Below are 19,245 nucleotides of genomic sequence, written 5' to 3'. Positions count from 1 at the left end.
CACATTCAAGGGCTATGCAGACTGTCCATGTAAGCACACACAGTGACAAGAAGGCGGCAAACACCTACTCACCAAGCACATCGAATCGGCGAAAAGAAGCATAAAAAGCTAGGCTTATCGCCAAAACAAACGCGCCAAGCGCTAACAAAAACCCATACCAAGCGGCCCTTTTCAGGGCCACCAAATACTCCAAAAAGGGAGCTACCAAAAAATACGATAAGATGAAATAGAACACACAAACACTTAAAAGAAATAACAAAAATCGTACACATACAAACAACTGAAACACAACATTAAATACAAAGTAAACAATCACAGTAACGTAACAGAAAACATGGCCGTAGAAATAAATCAGCTATTTCCAAAGAAAAGCCGACAACAACATGAAATTCAACAACAACCTATCATCGCTCAAACTATGAAACTCCGAAAAATAGTACTAGGCAAAAGCCTTAAAATTCATTCGGACACCAACAAAACCAAACAGAATAAAACCACCTCAGGATTTCAACAAATAAAGTCGTATAATGTGACTACGCTACATCGTGAGACACAAACAATCGCAACAACACCAATTCAAAGAAAAGTCAAATTGGACTCCACGAACAACAAAAAAAAAACAAAAACTTGAAAGCTATCTGAAGCTGCTAAACTCGCACTTCTAGAGATACCCTTTCAAACAAAGAAACAAAACATGTCGCGTGCCAAAAGAATCGCGATAAACCAGCTTGCAAACATTGGACAAATTTTGGGAAAATAACCCTTCGACAAGGGTCGGTTTTTCGTTATTGTCAACACAAACGATTACGTACTCGAATGCGAAAGGCAATTACGTAACACTCAGTATTATACACAACAAGCCAGAACAAACAGTAAACAAAGTAAATGAACTATTAATTAAAATGTACGAGAACAAGCACATCAACCAGGATACTTGTAAGTATCTTGATCCAATAAACATAAATCCGTACCCCGCAGTGGTACTTATTGCCTAAAAATTCACAAACCTCCGCAAAAATCTAAAAGACACACCAGTCAAAACAAAATTTACCGAAGTAAAGAAATATAGAACAAACAAACCGAACCACCAAACGGACTCACAACGTGACCAAAATTAATATACTTGCCTCGCTAATCGGAAAGCAAGACCACTTAAATGCATTAAAATAAATTTTCACAAACACAAACTAAGGAAAGAATCTACACTGCGACTTATGAGAAAACCACACTCGGGTTTCGAAACGCAAGCGTCAAAGGGCGACTCTATCAACTTTTGTAACAACCACTGTGTAACAACATAGGTCCGGCTGCGTCTCGCCATAAGCTTTCCCCACACAAACAAAACATTACCGTACACACTAATCCAAACTTCTCTACAAATATCCAAAGCGAAACAAACATTTCATTAACACAAACAATCGATAAGAATGTAGGAACACATTTTCGAAACGAATCAAACACAAACTCGACACAAAACATTTAGGATAGTTAGGTGGGGAGCCTGTTTCACATTTTTTACATCTCGCTATACTGTCTATGATTCTAAAAATAAAGTCATCTGCCACTTTTTCTGTATACGCGGTTTGGCAAAACTCATCTTTTCAATCGAAAGTCGGGCGATTTCATGGTTCTTTGGGGCACTTAAGTGTACGTCGAGCTTAAGGAATGTAGTTACATTCGCAATGTTTATTCGAAAATTATTTATTCCTTCAAGGGCAAATGCACATAATTTATGCTGTTGGAAATACTGGCCGCTCATAAACAGACAATAAACTCAATATATGTGCATTTTTACTTATATTGTCAAAGTACCACCGACACCCACAAAAAACAAATGGTTCAGTCCAGGTATTTGCAACTCTGCCATCCGACTGGTCAACAGGAAATCAACCATAGGTGTCTTTTGGCACGCGTATACGCCAGTCACCTAGGCGACGGTAATCTGCACCACTTATCACCATCGGGAAGGTACTCCTCCCCATATACACTGGTGATCCCACCCTCAAGGCACTCCGTCATTCGACCAAGCATTGTTATTGTAATTTCCTGCATAAAATTAACAGCGAGGTCAACCGGTCAAACTCTCTCGGCATTTTCTCTCATGTCTTAAGAGTAGACTCAGGGATGGCGGCCATTTTGAACTTGAGATATCGGTAAATCTCCTGTAAGTTGTTTCTCTTGTACCAAAATTTCAACGGTGACCCCGATTTTTATTCTTGATTTTGAAAGAAAATTATTATGGTTAAAATAATCAAATTGAAGAAAGTTTGACCGCAAGTTAAAGTCTTTAACTTTCGAGGCGTGTACTACATTGAGTGAGTGCTCTTACCTAGTGTTTCAAGTAGTTGGCGCCTCGTCAAGGAAAGACAAATTTTGCCAAAATTTTCCTCAAGCAAACTTTCAACCATATTCTTTCGGGTCTAAAATAAAAAAGAAGGGTCACCATGCAACGTTTGGTACTAGAGAATCAAATTAGCTGATACTTACAAATATTTGAAATTCAAAATGGCCGCCATCCCAGGTTATCTCTTTGGGTAAAATAAATTTTTCTTCTTCGAAAAAACAAAGGCTGTGAAAACTTTACTTATTCTTTACTTATTCCATCATTAGAGTAAATATATAAAATATGTGTTTTACGGTAAATAGACAGACCCTAGAAAAGCACATCAACCCTAGGCATGTTTTCGTGTATTTTCATAACATTGAAGTAAATTCTCTAAATTTTACCGGCGTCAGGCACATTGTCACCTGCTCTCGAGCACATAAAACCATGTATTCAGGCAATAATATATAGTATTAACCTTTACGTCGGTCATTGACATTTTAAACTGAGAATAATATGCGCTCTGGCATTTATTCCCCAGATATCGACGAATGTTCGGTCTATCAAAGGTTCTGTGAACACGAATGCGTCAATACACCGGGATCCTTCTATTGTAAATGCAACCATGGTTACCGTCTAAGCACTGATAGAAGAAGTTGCCAAGGTAAGTTTTTAGCATATAGAATAATCATTGGCTAGAATGAGCATGCAAACACGGTCGACCGTCGAAGGGAAAACTCACACCCAAGGGGAAACCAAAAACATGCTATGATCCAAATGGTCTGCCAATATGAGTAATAATGTTGGGCCTTTTTTTGGTCAATTTAAATCATCAGTTGAATATCATTTACTTTCCAGCTAGTCCAATTTTCAAAGCATTCACGGTACCAAAAGATCCCTATAATGCAGCCCTTACATGTGAAAGCCATATAGCTTATCTCTGGTACAAGATACAGACGAGGAGAAACATCAGCGATTGGAAGAGTATATTAGTTCGACGGCATTAGAGAGTGTGAAAATTTCTGGTTCGATGCGAGAGCTTACACGACAGCTACGTAGAAAGTAGTGATGGTACAAGTTTAAGACCGTTCGGATTTGCCCCAGGCGAACCTAACGGAAATGGACCGTGTTTGGTTCAACAGTGGTGAGATTCTAAGCATTAAATCATTCTATACAATCAGTCACAGTCATGAATATCAAATTTTTTCACACTCACGCAATTAACTACAGCAGTACTAGAAGGTATTGCAATGATGCAGTATTTTTATGACACATAGACAACATATCAAAACCTAAAAACATGATTGAAGTAAACGCGTTCAGATAATGGTCACAGACTCATACCGAAAAAACATTAACGTATCCAGACTTATGATGAAACATAAAGACAGACTGACAACAGCTAGGAAGACAGAGATATGGCCAGGCGACCATCCGTGAAGGCGCTGGATTAGAATGATGTCAGACTCATTGGAAGAAGTCAATGCTCAGACAAAAATAATTGCATGCGCTTGCATTTAACATTATATTATCTGTCAAATCCCTAATTGATAGGAATTACATGGAGGAGCTTTACCGTTGGGATGACGATGACTGTGAATTACAGGAGATGTACATTTGTGAGACCACTGGTAGGTTTTATTAACAAACAACTATATATATATATATATATATATATATATATATATATATATATATATATATAATATATATATATAATATATATATATTATATATATTATATATATAAATATTATATATACAAATTACTCTAAGTACAAATTAATAATATATGTTACTTAAAGGCCTCTATTGGCACCAGATTATCTCATCAGAAAATTTACCCACCAGATTACAATTCAATGGAAAACAAAAGGCTGTCACACCTCCATAATCCTCTTATCTACTAGAACAAAGGCGATCCCAGGGATCGCAAAAAGTGCCTTTAAGTTTCATGCATCTTGCAATCATCTTAATGAAACTTAAGTAGCAGATGTAAACCTTCTCCTTACTGACTCCCGTTGATACCTTTGCCTTGTGAACGACACCTTTGATCTGACAGTTACTTTTCAACGAGTCTTGTCCCAACAATTGTAATCGCTGATAACACCTTCAAGATGCGCGTCGCTAATCGTTCCGAAGCAACAAATACAGGAATAGCAGAGAGTTGTCAAAATTTGCTTGGTTTTTCAAAAGACGAAGACCAGGTATTTGACGTCACGTGTTCAATTATTGACAAAGCACCGGGTTACTCTAACATAAGCAAGCAATGTAATCGTTGTATATCAGAAAAGCTACACATAATCAATGCTGACAAATCTACGCTGTTAAACAAACGCTTTGAGTTGGTTTGAAAATGTCGCCACCAAAACAAATATTATGTATAAAATTTTAACACCACTTGCAAATAGAATGGTAAGTCCCAAAGATATAAATGAGACTGTTGCTAAGAACCCTTTCACTTGTGTCTGAAGATTGCAGGATGCATGAAACTTAAGCTACAGATATTATTACTTTCTACTGAAAGTAATTTGTGTCATATTTATAACACTTTGCTTTAAATATATATATATATATATATATATATATATATATATATATATATATATATATATATATATATATATATATATATATATATATATATATATATATATATATATATATATATATATATATATATATATATATATAATATATATATATATATATCGAAGTATACAGATGTCCTCTGGGAAATTACATGCATTGCAGGATGCATGAAACTTAAGCTACAGATATTATTACTTTCTACTGAAAGAATTTGTGTCATTATTTATAACACTTTGCTTTAATATATATATATTATATTATTATATATATATATATATATATATATATATATATATATATATATAATATATATATATATATATATATATATATATATATATATATATATATATATATCGAAGTATACAGATGTCCTCTTGGGAAATTACATGCATTGCAGGATGCAGAAACTTAAGCTACAGATATATTACTTTTCTACTGAAAGTAATTTGTGTCATTATATATATATATATATATATATATATATATATATATATATATATATATATATATAATATATATATATATATATATCTATATATATATATATATATATATATATATATATATATATATATATATCTCGAAGTATACAGATGACCTCTTGGGAAATTACTGCATTGCAGGATGCATGAAACTTAAGCTACAGAATTATTATTCCTACTGAAAGTAATTTGTGTCATTATTTGTAACACTTTGCTTTAAATATCTCGAAGTATACAGATGTCCTCTTGGGAAATTACAGTGCTCGATGCGGAAAGCAGAAAAATAACACAAATTTCTTCTTGTACAAAGTAATAATATAAGGTTATTCCCAAAATACCGGGATTTATGTCCGAGTACATCGTGCAGCGGAGGTATTGTCCGAGACGCGTAGCGTCGAGAACAGTACCGTAGCGTACGATGTACGAGGACATAAATCCCGGTATTGTGGAAATAACCTCATTATTATACACCTTTTTAGACCAATTTTACCTGAAAAACTCGAAATTTTGGCGTTTTTTGGATGCTTCTCGCGCACTGCACTGTGTGATCGCGAGCAGACTGGGAACGCGTTCAGCGCGTCCGCTAAGCGCACAGAACGAAATTTCAACCCGCGCTGCGCAGTGCACGAAATTTTACGTCAGCAGCATATTTTCACTCAAATTCACCGGTTTTGGACTGACCACGATTTACTTTGTGAAGTACTGAATGTTAAGAAGTATATATTTTTGTAAAAAATGTAAAATATTCTCTTACATAATATTTGTTTTGGTGGCGACATTTTCAAACCAACTCAGAGCGTTTGTTTACAGTCCGGGTTATGTCCATATAGAGGATAGTAGGAAAAGCCAATGGCGTACCGTATATGTAATGAGGTTAAGGCAAGAACCAATCACATACAGTATATGTAATGAGGTTAAAGGTTAAGTGGGTTCACTTTGAAATGTTATGCTGAGATCGCGATAGGACCTGACAGATCCACCGTGACCGATCGAGTGAGAGTGTTGGCTACCCGGAGGTGTCGAGTCAATTTGCAACGTTCTACCGTGTTAAAAATTGTAAGGATTTCTTCAGGAATAGTTTTCTGAGTTTCTTTACCCTAGACCATGTTCGACAAAGAGTTATTGGACGTTTTTCGTACTCTTTACCAGCTTCTGGTTAACTTCTCGGTGATTGATTCTGCACGCGTTTTTCTGAGCGAAGGGTCAATCGTACCGGGAAATGCATGGTGATAGAAAAAATCGTGCTCCATCGTGCTCCGATCATTGACAAGAACAGTTGACCCATCGTTGCAAAGCTTGAAACATTCTCCATGCTACACATGGAAAGGTTAAATTAAATTTGACCAAAAATAGGCGATATTTGGCGACAAATAACTTGCTGTAAATTTACAAGGGTCAAATCCTGATTTCTAGGAGCGGTACCTAGCCAGGAAAACCATCCAAAGAAGTAATATTCGATATAATAACCACCAGTGTCAGTCGCCATCTCGACCGTACTGAACATTGTGCATAACGTCTACATCTAAAAAACTACCTAGTGCTAAAAATAAAGGGTGAAATCTGGCCGAAAGTTCCGAACTCATTACAATCTGCGAGCCAAGGATTGCAGGGTTAATTATTAATGACGTTGGCGGCGGCAGGTTCGCTGATTGGTCAATCGTAATATCCTCTCTATGGACATAACCCGGACTGGTTTAACAGCGAAGGTTTGTCAGCATTGATAATGTGCGGCTTTTCTGATATACAAAGATTACATTACTTGCTTATGTCAGAGTAGCTCGATGCTTTGTCAATAATTGACCATAAAATGTCAAAGACTTGGTCCTCACTTTTTAAATTCCATACATACTTTGACAACTCAGTACTGTTTTTATATATCTCGTTACGGAATGATTGCATGTAGTTAGTGAAGCTCGTCTTGAAGGTTTTATCAGTGACGCCGATGTACACCTTCTCCGTTTTGTCCACCGTTGATACTTTGGCCTTGTAAACCACGCCTTTGACTTGACAGTTACCCTTCAAGGGGCATGCATACTTGAGCCGGCAATTACAATCAGCTGGTTGATCCTTACACTGACCTCCGGTGATTACCCTCTTATTATGCGATTTGATAATACTTGCAATATTCTTCATACAGCTATAACTCACTTTAATTGTGTTCCAATTGAAGATCTTGTGAAGTTTAGACCTCTTTGGAAAGTGTTTGTCGACAAGCTGAAAAAATCTCTTCCCGATATTAAGTTTCACGTTCTCGCTGAAGGGGGAGTTGAACCACGTGATGTGACATTTTCTGTTGTTTCTCCTGATTGGTTGGTCTTGACATGTTCGGTGTATCCGTTTGTCTTTCGCGCCATATTGTATTGACCTTTGTATTCATTAAAGATGCCCTTATCACTGGATATTGTCGAGATGCGTTTGCTTATTCAGGTGCAGCCAACGAACAATGCACTTTTAAAGGGGTCCTTACTATGATAAGATATATTGTGTATGACAAGCAATGTGAACTGACTAATTTTAAGTCAAGAGGGTAATTAATTAGCTGTTCATAATTTGCCCTCCCACTAAAAATTTTTCGACCTACCCTCCCGCACTCAAACTTCATTTTTACCCACTCCCCACTTATTTTTGCCTGTTTCCCCTCCCCACTGTAAATTTTTTGAAGCTCCCCTGCCCTGTGGCGAAAAAAAACTTGCCGATTTCCCCTGCCCAGGAAAAAAATTCTCCTCAAAATTTTGTCATTCCATTTCCCCTAGCAGACATGAAAAGTTATAAGTACTTGCCCTGTGTCCCAATCCCCGGAAACACCATGGCTCAACTTCCCCTGTCCCTGTTTTAAAAGTAGCTTTCCCTCTCCTCGTTTTTCGCCAAGCCCTGTTCCCAGGACAATTAACCGATATCTGCCCTGCCCTACAAAAAAAACCTAAAATTTGCTCCCCTACCACATAAAAACATGTCCCCTGCCCGAGCATAATTAAAATTTCCCCTGCCCTCAAAAAATGCTGCTGGAACAGCTTTTTCGATGAATAGCTCCGTTGGCTGCACCTGCTTATTGCGTCAGGTAAGTGTTTAATAATAGCTGGCGGGTGATTAGAACTGCTTGTGGACATACATTGTTTGGTCGTTTGGTTTACGATACGGATAGAACTTGTCGTCATTCAGATTAAATTTCACATCCGAAAAGTTTCACCCCTACAGTACTGAGTTGTAAAAGTATCTATGGAACTTATAAAGTAAGGACCAAGTCTTTGACATTTCGTTGTCAATTATTGACAAACCATCGAGCTACTCTAACATAAGTAAGCGATGTAATCTTTGTATATCAGAAGAGCTGCACATTATCAATGCTGACAAATCTACACTGTTAAACAAACGCTCTGAGTTGGTTTCAAAACGTCGCCACCAAAGCAAAATTGTATCACATTTAAACACCACCTGCAAATAGAATGGTACGTCCCAAATATATAAATGAGAGCGTTCCTAAGAACTCTTTCACTTGTGTCTGGAGATTGCGGGATGCATAAAACTTATGTGACAGATATTATTACATTGTACTTGAAGTATATATATATATATAATATATTATATATATATATATAATATATATATATATATATATATATATATATATATATATATATATATATATATATATATATATATATATATATATATATATAAAGCGATAAATATTCGGTAAGGTATCTTTACCGGAAAGGATGCAGCTAAAGAGTAGTTGGTAACAACTTTACAACTGTTTTTCAGTAATGTGCTTTCATGTGCTCTAGGTATACAGATCGGAGTGATTTTAGTATTCGTACTTCGTATGGTACGACAATCGTCAAATTATTTAGGCTTCGAATCGCTCATGTTAGCTTTGTACAGTTTCTTGTGCAGAAATCTCACAAAGATCTCCATTACATCTCCAGACAGGAACGAGTGCGCTGTACGTCAACAGAACATTCAGTGTGAGCGAATTTGCAAACACAAAATGGGATCATTGATCTGCGACTGTGGTAGTGATGGACCCGTCTCAGACATCAAATGTGCAGGTAGGGAAACTGACGTTTGCAAGATGTCTATGTCTGCGAACTATATTTTATATTTCTGATATTTGAATGTATTAACATAAATTTCTTTAACTTTCAATTCATGCTGATGTCGACCATCTGTCCCTTGTTAATCATTTTGTATATTTTTATGTTTTTTCACTGTTGTTTTGTGTAAAGACAATGTATTTCCATGTTATGAGCTTGTATTTGAAACAAAAATCTCTGTCTCATATTGATGGAGACCAGAACAATCTCCGGGGAAATTTCCTTCAGGTTAGAAAACATGAATACAAACACGGAAGGTTTCGGCAAGACATAGCCGGGTTTGTTGAGGCTGAAACTCGCCACCTTTATGTCAGGAGGAAATATGAATGGATATACGTCAGGTCATTACATCATGTAACTTGTTGAAGTTGCCCGTCAGTAGGGTACGCTTTTGCTGTAAACCTGCTACAACTGACCTGACTTTAGGTTAGTCCTCGTCGAGAACGTTACCCTGAAAACAAGAGCCATTGACGTATGGATAATAACGGAATTCCAAAGCGTTTCGTCGCTGAGTTTATCCACATAGTTTTAAATATTCACTGGCTAGTAGTGCAACCTTCCTCTGAAAAAAAAAAACATTTTCAGTACTAAACAAATTTGTACATTCATTTCTGTGTGGATAATAATGTTTAGACGAAATACGCAACAGACATTTTACTAATCATCATTCGCAAGAAACGTTTAAATTTATGTACAGTTTGATAAAACTTTAAATTTAACTTGATAACAAATATGTTTTCAGAAATAATGAATTGCATAGAAGAAGACAGTGTGGACAGTAGCTGTGACAGGATATGTGTAACTGAGGCAGGCAACGATAGATGCTATTGCGACTCACAGTCACAAGATGAGGGATGCATAGGTAAGTTGAGAAATGCACGTCCCTTCACAGAGCAAACTTTGAATCATCAGTCCGTATTTCTTAAGGTAGTATGCGCCTAGAAAGTGAAAGCCTTTAACGTTTGCTCAAACTTTCCTCAATGAAACTTTCAACCACACTCTTACCAAATCAAGAATAAAAATCAAAGGTTACCGTGCTAAGTTTGGTACTGGAAAAACAAGCGACCTCAGCATTTACCGATATTAAAAATACAGAATGGCCGTCCCTGTGTTAACTCTATTGGAAACAAAACATTTCCATTTTCTGAAAACCAAGACCGTAAGAGCTTTTCTTACTCCATGAGTTTTAAAATGGGCCCCAAGAGTCCGAAAAGCTGTCCCCGAGGCGTATTCTACGTGAAACTAATGTTCGTGACCATTTCCTTACAGGAATGACTCAGAACCGGTACTGTAAATCGACGCCTAAATATGTAAACATAGACGATACAGTAATGTGTAAGACAAGTAAAATTAATACTACTGCGAATATATTTACTGACTTAAATAGCAGAATAGTTAACACTATTTCGACGAAATGCAACATACCATATCACTTTGATTCTATTCCAAAAATTCCTGCCGACCTACCTACCCTTTTTTTGAAAGCGTGTTATCGGAACAGCACACTTTATTTTTTTGGCCCTAGCAGTTTAGCGAACGAAAAACAGGAAAGCATGACACATTGCAAGTAAAAAAAGTGAACGCAGCTGCACACATCGGCTATAAAATTATGTTTGGAGTCATGTGGTTTAACGTTTCATGGCATTGGTCTGATTGTGTAATTGTTTAGTGACTATTTAAGTGTAGTAAATTCATGCTGTGCACTGTGTTGTGTTTCGGATTTTTGGTATTAGAAATTAGCCAAGACGGTTATGTCTGAGACACTGTGATTCTTTTGACGCTTTCGTTTTTGAACCCTGAGTAGTTCCTTTATCAGTCACTTGAGAGTCTATGCTTTGGTATATATACCTCAAAAAAGGAAAAATGTTTCCACCAAAGATATTCACGATATACCCTATCGCTTTCACTGTGTAATATGGTATTCGACAGACAATAACATTTGAGGTGTCCATACCAACTAGTTCGTCATAATGACCTTCGACATGTCTTTTCCTGGGTGTATATGGTACTTACATTAGCGGGAATCATCTGCAGTCAGTGATATATGTAGAAACTATTATACATCTCTAGAAATAGCTACACGATTGTCTATCACTCAGGCCTATCACCATTACATAAAAGGCCAATTCGCTGTACCTTTTTTGCATTTATTTTCAACAAGACGGTTTGACATGTATTGCAGCTTATGTAAAAGTTCCGACGTAAGTGTTACCACAGAACATTTTAACATTTGCGATGAATACACAATTTAGATTTTGACAATAAATAATTTCGAGTTGCAAATCAAATATGGCCGCCTCATACACAAACGTTCTCAGCACCTGAATTCAATCGACCAACTCCACCAACAAAGATTGAAATGATGACACTTGTATGGACATCACAGCTTAATAACGAAAATTGAAAAACATCTCACAGAATATTGGGTGACATATTTTTAGTAAGCAAACAGAGGGCTGGCTTTAAACAATAATATCCATTTCTCCTATTATTATCAGTATATTCGTCAAAGTGTGGCTTCAATGAAATTTTGGGTCTCAATCATTTGGACATCGGTTTGATAACATTTAAACCGTCGGATACTTTTCGCTGTGAATGGGATGTTAACGTTTCAAAGGGTATGTATCACGATATCATATATGAAGTGAGCTTAACGATGCATTTCATTCGCACATCAATTATAGACCTCCTCAACATCATCCGATGAAATCGGACAGTTACTGCTAAGGCGTATCAGAAAGGTTTAGTCTGTGAATTGTTATACAAAAAAAAAACTAGACTACATACATACATACATACATACATACATACATACATACATACATACATACATACATACATACATACATACATACATACATACATACATACATACATATCTACCTATACCTACTACCTTACTACTTACCTACCTGTATACATATATATATATATATATATATATATATATATATATATATATATATATATATATATATATATATATATATATATATATATATATATATATATATATATATATACCACTGCTTTGATATCTGGGATATTTCATCGATTTTGCTATTAAGACAATAGCATCTACCAACGGTATCGTTAGCTTTTTTACTATTGAGTATGCAGATTTTATATGCAGTATTAGCGAAAATTGAGAAGTTATTTCCTGGCCAGTAATACATTTACAGCGTTCCTGTCATTAAATAATCATCTCTCTCTTCTATTTCGTTCTGAATTAATTTGATGTTTATTTGTATGTTTGAATGTTTAACTACAGGCAAAGTTCTAGACATTATTGCTCAGTATAACAACGTCGTAGGTGACTGTGACCAACCACGCTGTGCCGTTGATTACTTAGAGATATATGATACGAAACATGATACACATGACAAACTTGCTAACGTATGTGGAGATATTACTGAGCCACCAGAGGTGAGTTTGCTAACTAAATATCGTATAACAACTATTAAATGGTTCGATTCTGAAGATTTGAATTTATATACATACCTCATGCCTATAAGATACATACCTTTAAGGTCATAGTCGAATCTTTCTAGCAATGTCGCTCTAGTAGATCCTCCGAAACTAGATGTAAAACGGTTAAAAACTTGCGCGTAAAATAATAGCAAATTAGGACATGCGCAGCTGACGATCTTCACCCTTAAATATTGTTTTATTCAACATGAGTTTTTCTGACCGGTATTTGAATTCCGTATGCATGTTCAGAGATATCCGACGATCCAATGGCGTTGTAATTTCAAACTATGCCACACACGAATTAATTCACACTGTGATTTTACAATTTCAACCACTTAATATTACATTTCAGATTCTTTACACCAGTGGTTCTTCTTTACATGCCCACGTGACCAAGGATATGTTATACCTGCAGAATTTGTTCCAACTAGTAATATTACCAAGATGTAAAGACTTTCTTTCCTGTTTTTCATCGCATATGTTTTCTTAAGATCTGTCCGTCTTCATTCTAAAAAGTGATATTAGGACCGTATTTGTTTCTGAGACCCCTTGAAATCAACTCAGAGAAACACGGGGACACGGAGAATGTCGCTGTATAAAAGTTACTTTTGTTCATGGCCTTCTAAATTTTCATTTGCTTATTTATTTGATTTTTTGGGGGTTTCAAGAAAGACAATTGTCCTGTCCCTAATAAGAATGCCACTCTCTGCTTGTAAATACGTTTAGATAAAAATTATTAGGAAATTTAAAAAAACACACATTCGATTTCCAAATTGCATACTGTAACGTTTGAACGTGTTCTCTGTTAATTTGATTAGTCAGAAGTACTCATGTGTTTAATGCAACTATTTCATCTGGTGCAAGATAGCAATAACAAACTACAGTATTTCTATATGGTACGGCAACTTTTATATATCTTTAAGGTCATACATGAGGCGACGCAACGTACACAAAATTCTCAGACTCGTATTCTTCTCGTAGCGATGCACCTTGCCCATAAAAGGATTGTTTTCTCGCACAAGGTTGTCATAATAGAAAGGAAGATTATTACAAATGATTTATGACTTTTAGGCTACAAAGTTGGCGCCACTTTGCAGTGTTGGTGCCATTGAATCATTCTCATTTTATGTTGTCCAACGGGAAAGAAAGATGTTTAGCTCACATGTTCACACGGCTGAGGTAATGTCGGCTGAGTCTGTCCATCTGTCTGTCTGTTGGCGCCGTATCCCAAGAGCGGCTTATAAAATAAGAACCAAATCTGGTATATATATCGTCAGTTTGCAAATGGCAGGAACTGACTAGTTTTTGGAGGGCGTGGCTTACATATTATATTCTTGTTTGTATAATTAATGATTAAATACGAATACACATTGACAACGGTGCACAAAATTTGACGAGAATTGTCACAAATGTTGATCGAATTAGGTTATATCAGCATAAGTTACTTACCAATTTGCATATTTAATGAATTTTCTTTATTAGGGATATCAAAGTTCGCAAAACTTGCTATGTACATCGAAGATACTATGATATAACACTATTGAAAGCCATTAAGCATTTTAACTACAGGTTGTTGCATGTTTGACAAATTGTCCTAACTCGCTAACTAATTGTCTTAGATAAAATATGTACGAAACTTGATATTCTCATTACATATACTAGAACAAATTATTGAAGATCAAAACTAGCAATGTACAATGAAGATATTATGATATAACAATAATGAAAGTTGTTTAGCATTTTGAGATCAGCTTATTACTAATTTGCGTATTTTACGAACTTTCCCAGTTAGGCATCTTAATTAACTGGATCAAAGTTTACAAAAGTTTGTATGTAACTCGGAAATCCTATAATATAACATTAGCGAAAATCTTTTAGCATTTTATCTACAGGTAATTACTAACTTCTATATTTGACAAGTTTTGCTAATTAGGTACAAAGTGTACGAAACTTGCTATTTACATTACAGATACTATGATATAACATTATTGAAAGTCATTAAGCATAATTACTTCAGCTATTAGCAATTTGCATATTCACCGAACTTTCCCAATTAAGAAATATACTGAACATACTATCAAATTGATGAAACCTGCTTTGTACATCAGAGATACTAAAATATAGTATTCATGAAACTTGTGTTAGTATTTTTACACCAGCTAGTTACTTATTTGCATATTAAGCTAACTTTCCAAATCGGGGACATAAGACTGGAAGGACTACGTAAGTTTATGAATCTTGCTATTTATACTGATGAGACAATCATATTGAACCAGTTAAAGACATTTTGCATTTTTTAGTCATCTTTTTCATGATTTGCAAAGCTAATGTGCTTTCACAATGTTGCATATCAATCTTGAGCGAAGGACTTGACGAAAGATAATCACATTTGCTATATAAAGTGGTTATACAATAACAGCAGTCAAAGAATATAGCGTTTTTGTTTCAGCTATATATATACGTAATGACCTTTGAAATCAATCTGTGGTAAATATTGTTCATTCATAATGTTAATCATAACACTAGTTTCAATGAAGTTGCAAACTTTTGGCAACAGTTTCAATTTACAGACAACTACAATGTACTAGTGTACTGAAACACATGAGCATTTTCATTTCATATCTGGTATTACACTGTATGCAGACGATAACATCTGACCTGGTTGAACTCCTCTTTAAGCAATCATTTTTCTTCTGATGATGTACCGAGAGTCACGGCACTTCGCAGTTATATTTGGGAAAATGCTTGCATGATGGTAAGAGTTGAGTCCGGCATTATCTCCCTAGTAGATTACGCAAAAATGAAGGTTGTCTCGCCATATATCAATTTGGTAGTGTGTCAAGAGTAGAAATCGCATCATGGGACACAGTATGCATTCCCATCAGCCTTAACCCTCTGAGTGTTACAATCTTTCAACCAACATTTTAGCGCAACATTTTACTAATTGTTGTCATTTTTCAGTATATTTTTAGAAATTTAGACCAAATTCACACTTTTTCATGGCAAAATTGTTTGTCGAAATTATGGCAAAAAGTCCGAAAAACATTGACTCGGGTATATTCTATGACAGCGATAAAAATTGACTTGGCGCTCAAAGGGTTAATTGAATTTGCCTTCAAGGAGCATGCATTGCTAAAAGTAAAGTTAAATCATTCATATTGTTCTTTGATACTAGATATTTTGCAGTGCCCGGACTCGATTGGACGCACTCATACTGGCCACGGTTATTTCATAGAACGGTATGGTCCCCTAGTTATCATCGATAAAACATTGAAATTACCGTGCGGTGGAAAGATCAGGCAATGGCGTTTGAATATTCCATTGAAAGATGGAACATCAGTCACCGTACATCCAGGAATTTACCGTCGGGAAAGCAGTGATGAGTTTACCCGTATTGGACAAAATGATATCACTCTAGAAAATACAACATCTGGTGAAATAGTCATTGACGTTCCGCAGGAGGATATGCTTACATTTCAACCTGGAGACTTTATAGGTAAGCTTCATTGTACTTCATGAAAATGTCTTTTGGCCAGAGGGAAAACATTTTTCCTCGGGGTTGTGGGGGGGGCAAAGTACAAAAGCGGCGAGTGATTATTTATACTTTCTTACGAACCAGCAAAGTCTTCCACTTTCGAGGGGCATACTACCTACCTTAATAACTAGTGCATCCCTGTTTTTAAGAGCATCAATATTTACTCCCTCAGATTGTAAATTTCTCAACAATCCTATAATTTTTTCTTATTTTTCAACCTATTATTTTGTCACTTTACTTTGATGTCGATCCTCAATCATCATCAAATGGACCGAGAATCGAATCCAAGACAGCGTTTTCACAAAGTAGAAATATTGCAAGGGAAACGAAGCTGATATAATCATTTCGGTTGCGATAAATTCACTCCGCTGGAAATGACAAGCAACTGAAGTTCCAGAAAAAGAATTACACATTTCCTATTTTTAATATCGCCCGTATGTAATGTTTGTTCTTAAAAGAATCATAATCTTTGGTCGATTTCACCCACAATTTTTCTGATATACAATTTTTTGCAAAAATAGTCGCTTGATAAATATTTATCAGATAAACGACAACATTTATATAATTTCTATTGTGTGGTGTGGTGTAGTGTACCAGCATTTCGTATAAGCCAAACACGCATTGGGTTATCGAGGCTATAACGACAGAATATTTGCCAACATGTTCCCTACAGGCTTGTATTCTGAATCTTCATTCTACCTACTGGGCACGAAGGATGGCTGTTACACGAACTGTACCCAGTGTTCGATGAACAATATTGTGGACGCGGCGACATATAAAGAACTAGCCGTCGGTGACAGAATTACAGTTCGTGATGTTGAAGGCGTGGTTCGACTGCCCGTAGAAGTTAAGCTCAAACCATGTAAGTTTAACAACATATCGAAAATCTGCCATGTGGGAACTCGTCAATGATTACACATTACCAATTAGCCCGGTTGCAATGTATTGTTAATGGGAATACAGAGAAAGTTATACATCTTAGGGAGCGTTCACTTATTATGGCCGGGGTGGGCCGGCAAAATCCAGGGGGTCACCTAAAGTTTGAAAACTGCAAAGGGGGGGGGGTCATGTATTTTTCATACAGCTCAGAGGGGGTCACTTAATAATCATAAGTATGTTCCGTCAAAAAGCAGTTCCAGTGTTCAGAAATATTCTGGGAGATAAAAAGGATTTGTTGCATGATTTCATTCTCTGAAGTTATTCAACTGTAAATCTGAACAAAAGTATAATTATCTGTCACATGAACATCTTGACTTGACAACTCTGAGGCTTGTCTTATTGTAAATCAAGCTCACTGCACTGAGGGCAATGAACAATTCCTATTACTTACTTATTAGAGATATAGTAAGTTTTGTTAGGAAAATTATCTAATAGTTACCTGTACTGAGACTACTAGTACCATGAAAAGTTTAATTAATAATACTTTTAGGTGAAATTCCAATATCATAATTGTTGTCCACATCGGAACTTTTAGATAGCCTATTTGAATCAACTACATTTTTATCAATTATCAAACACCTATAAAAGCACAAATTAATTTAGTTTAGCATTGTAAAAAAAAATATTCTTAGTTTTCTCATAGACCCCAATGTACAATGAATCAACCTTTCGGTGAAATTCCAAAATCCAATTTGCACACATATCAACCTTTAACCATCCTAGGCTAACTGGGTACTTTAAAATGAATTATCAAATGTCTATAAATACACAGATTATGATAGTTTTGTATTGGAACAAATATTCATATTTTCCTCATAGACTCCCATGTATAGTGAATCTACATTTTGGTATAATTCCAAACATCCAATTTTTAGCGAACACATCCATTTGTTACTACCCAAATCTAATCAAGTACATTAATATCAATAATTGAGAGAACATAAATACACAGGTTTACCTATTTTTGTATTGGAAAAAAATTATTCATACTTTCCTCAGAGACTCCCATATATAGTGGATGAACATTTTCAGTGAAATTCCATAATCAGATTTCTTGTACACATAATATGCACCTTTAACCATCATATTCTAATCAAGTACAATTATGATAATTATTGGACGTCTGTATATGCACAAGTATACCAAGTTTTTCATTGGGAAAAAAAATTCACAATTTTATCATTGACTCCCATGTATAGTGGGTGAACATTTTTGGTGAAATTCTAAGGTCAAACTTTTTGTGTACATGCCAGTTGTAGTACCCCTATTTCATTTAAGTACATTTATGTAAATTATCAATATCTATAAATGCATAGATATAGTGAGCAGCATTGAACAATATAATTGAGAGTCACAACTTTAATAATATTTCTAAAAGCTCATACTTCTTTTGTTACCTAAGCTTACCATCAACAAAGCATGAAAGCTTAAAGAAAAGTACAGTACACCACATGTATCGTTAGGTCATAAGAAATACATTACGTTGTTCCGTCCAAATAAAAGATAAAACGGAGAAAAAATATCACTTGGAACGTCCGAAAATGTAAGCTTGAATTTTGTTGATAAAGTTGCATCAAAAAGAGCCTTTGATACGTTTTCTTCAGATTGCGACACGAAAGAATGTTCGGGCTGTGGATCTCCTAGTATTCTAACGGACGCCACTGGATCCATATTCAGTACCAACTTCCTGACGGGAGATGAGCAATACTACCCGAGAGTTACTGCGTGTGGACCATTATTGCACAGTCGGTCGATATATCCACCTGAACTTTCACTCTTTGACGTGCCCGGACAGCAGTACGGCGA

The 19,245-nt window shown here is 35.7% G+C and overlaps 2 protein-coding genes and 1 long non-coding RNA gene across 3 annotated transcripts in view; all 3 read left to right on the top strand.

Annotated features, from left to right (window-relative positions):
• Positions 1 to 3,462, top strand: part of LOC139143661 (low-density lipoprotein receptor-like) — a 150,127-nt gene extending 146,665 nt beyond the window's left edge. Inside the window, exons 10-11 of the mRNA XM_070714175.1 lie at positions 2,865 to 2,987; positions 3,182 to 3,462. The gene's annotated coding sequence lies outside the window, so the exon portion shown is untranslated. The remainder of the gene's footprint in view (positions 1 to 2,864; positions 2,988 to 3,181) is intronic.
• A 5,869-nt stretch (positions 3,463 to 9,331) lies between these two features.
• On the top strand, positions 9,332 to 13,455 carry LOC139143660 (tolloid-like protein 2). The gene is made up of 5 exons (XM_070714159.1): positions 9,332 to 9,449; positions 10,237 to 10,356; positions 11,993 to 12,112; positions 12,766 to 12,920; positions 13,318 to 13,455. Exons 1-5 carry the CDS (start codon positions 9,389 to 9,391, stop codon positions 13,453 to 13,455), a joined length of 594 nt encoding a protein of 197 aa, XP_070570260.1. The 5' UTR covers positions 9,332 to 9,388.
• Positions 13,456 to 16,189: 2,734 nt separating this feature from the next.
• Positions 16,190 to 19,147, top strand: LOC139135360 (uncharacterized). Its single transcript, XR_011552981.1, has 3 exons — positions 16,190 to 16,461; positions 17,174 to 17,362; positions 19,044 to 19,147. It is a non-coding gene; the product is annotated as an uncharacterized lncRNA (long non-coding RNA).
• The last annotated feature ends 98 nt before the right edge of the window (positions 19,148 to 19,245 follow it).

The sequence above is a fragment of the Ptychodera flava genome, chromosome 1, assembly GCF_041260155.1.
Source record: "Ptychodera flava strain L36383 chromosome 1, AS_Pfla_20210202, whole genome shotgun sequence".
Taxonomy (NCBI): domain Eukaryota; kingdom Metazoa; phylum Hemichordata; class Enteropneusta; family Ptychoderidae; genus Ptychodera; species Ptychodera flava.
Note: the sequence above shows the minus strand (reverse complement) of the source record. Positions and strands in the feature narration are given on the sequence as shown.

Excerpts from the sequence above, each read along its gene's own strand:
- LOC139143660 (XM_070714159.1), top strand. The coding sequence starts at position 9,389 with ATGGGATCATTGATCTGCGACTGTGGTAGTGATGGACCCGTCTCAGAC. Across the intron at positions 9,450-10,236 it reads CTCAGACATCAAATGTGCAG|AAATAATGAATTGCATAGAA; the intron begins GTAGGGAAACTG and ends ATATGTTTTCAG. Across the intron at positions 10,357-11,992 it reads ACAAGATGAGGGATGCATAG|TATATTCGTCAAAGTGTGGC; the intron begins GTAAGTTGAGAA and ends TATTATTATCAG.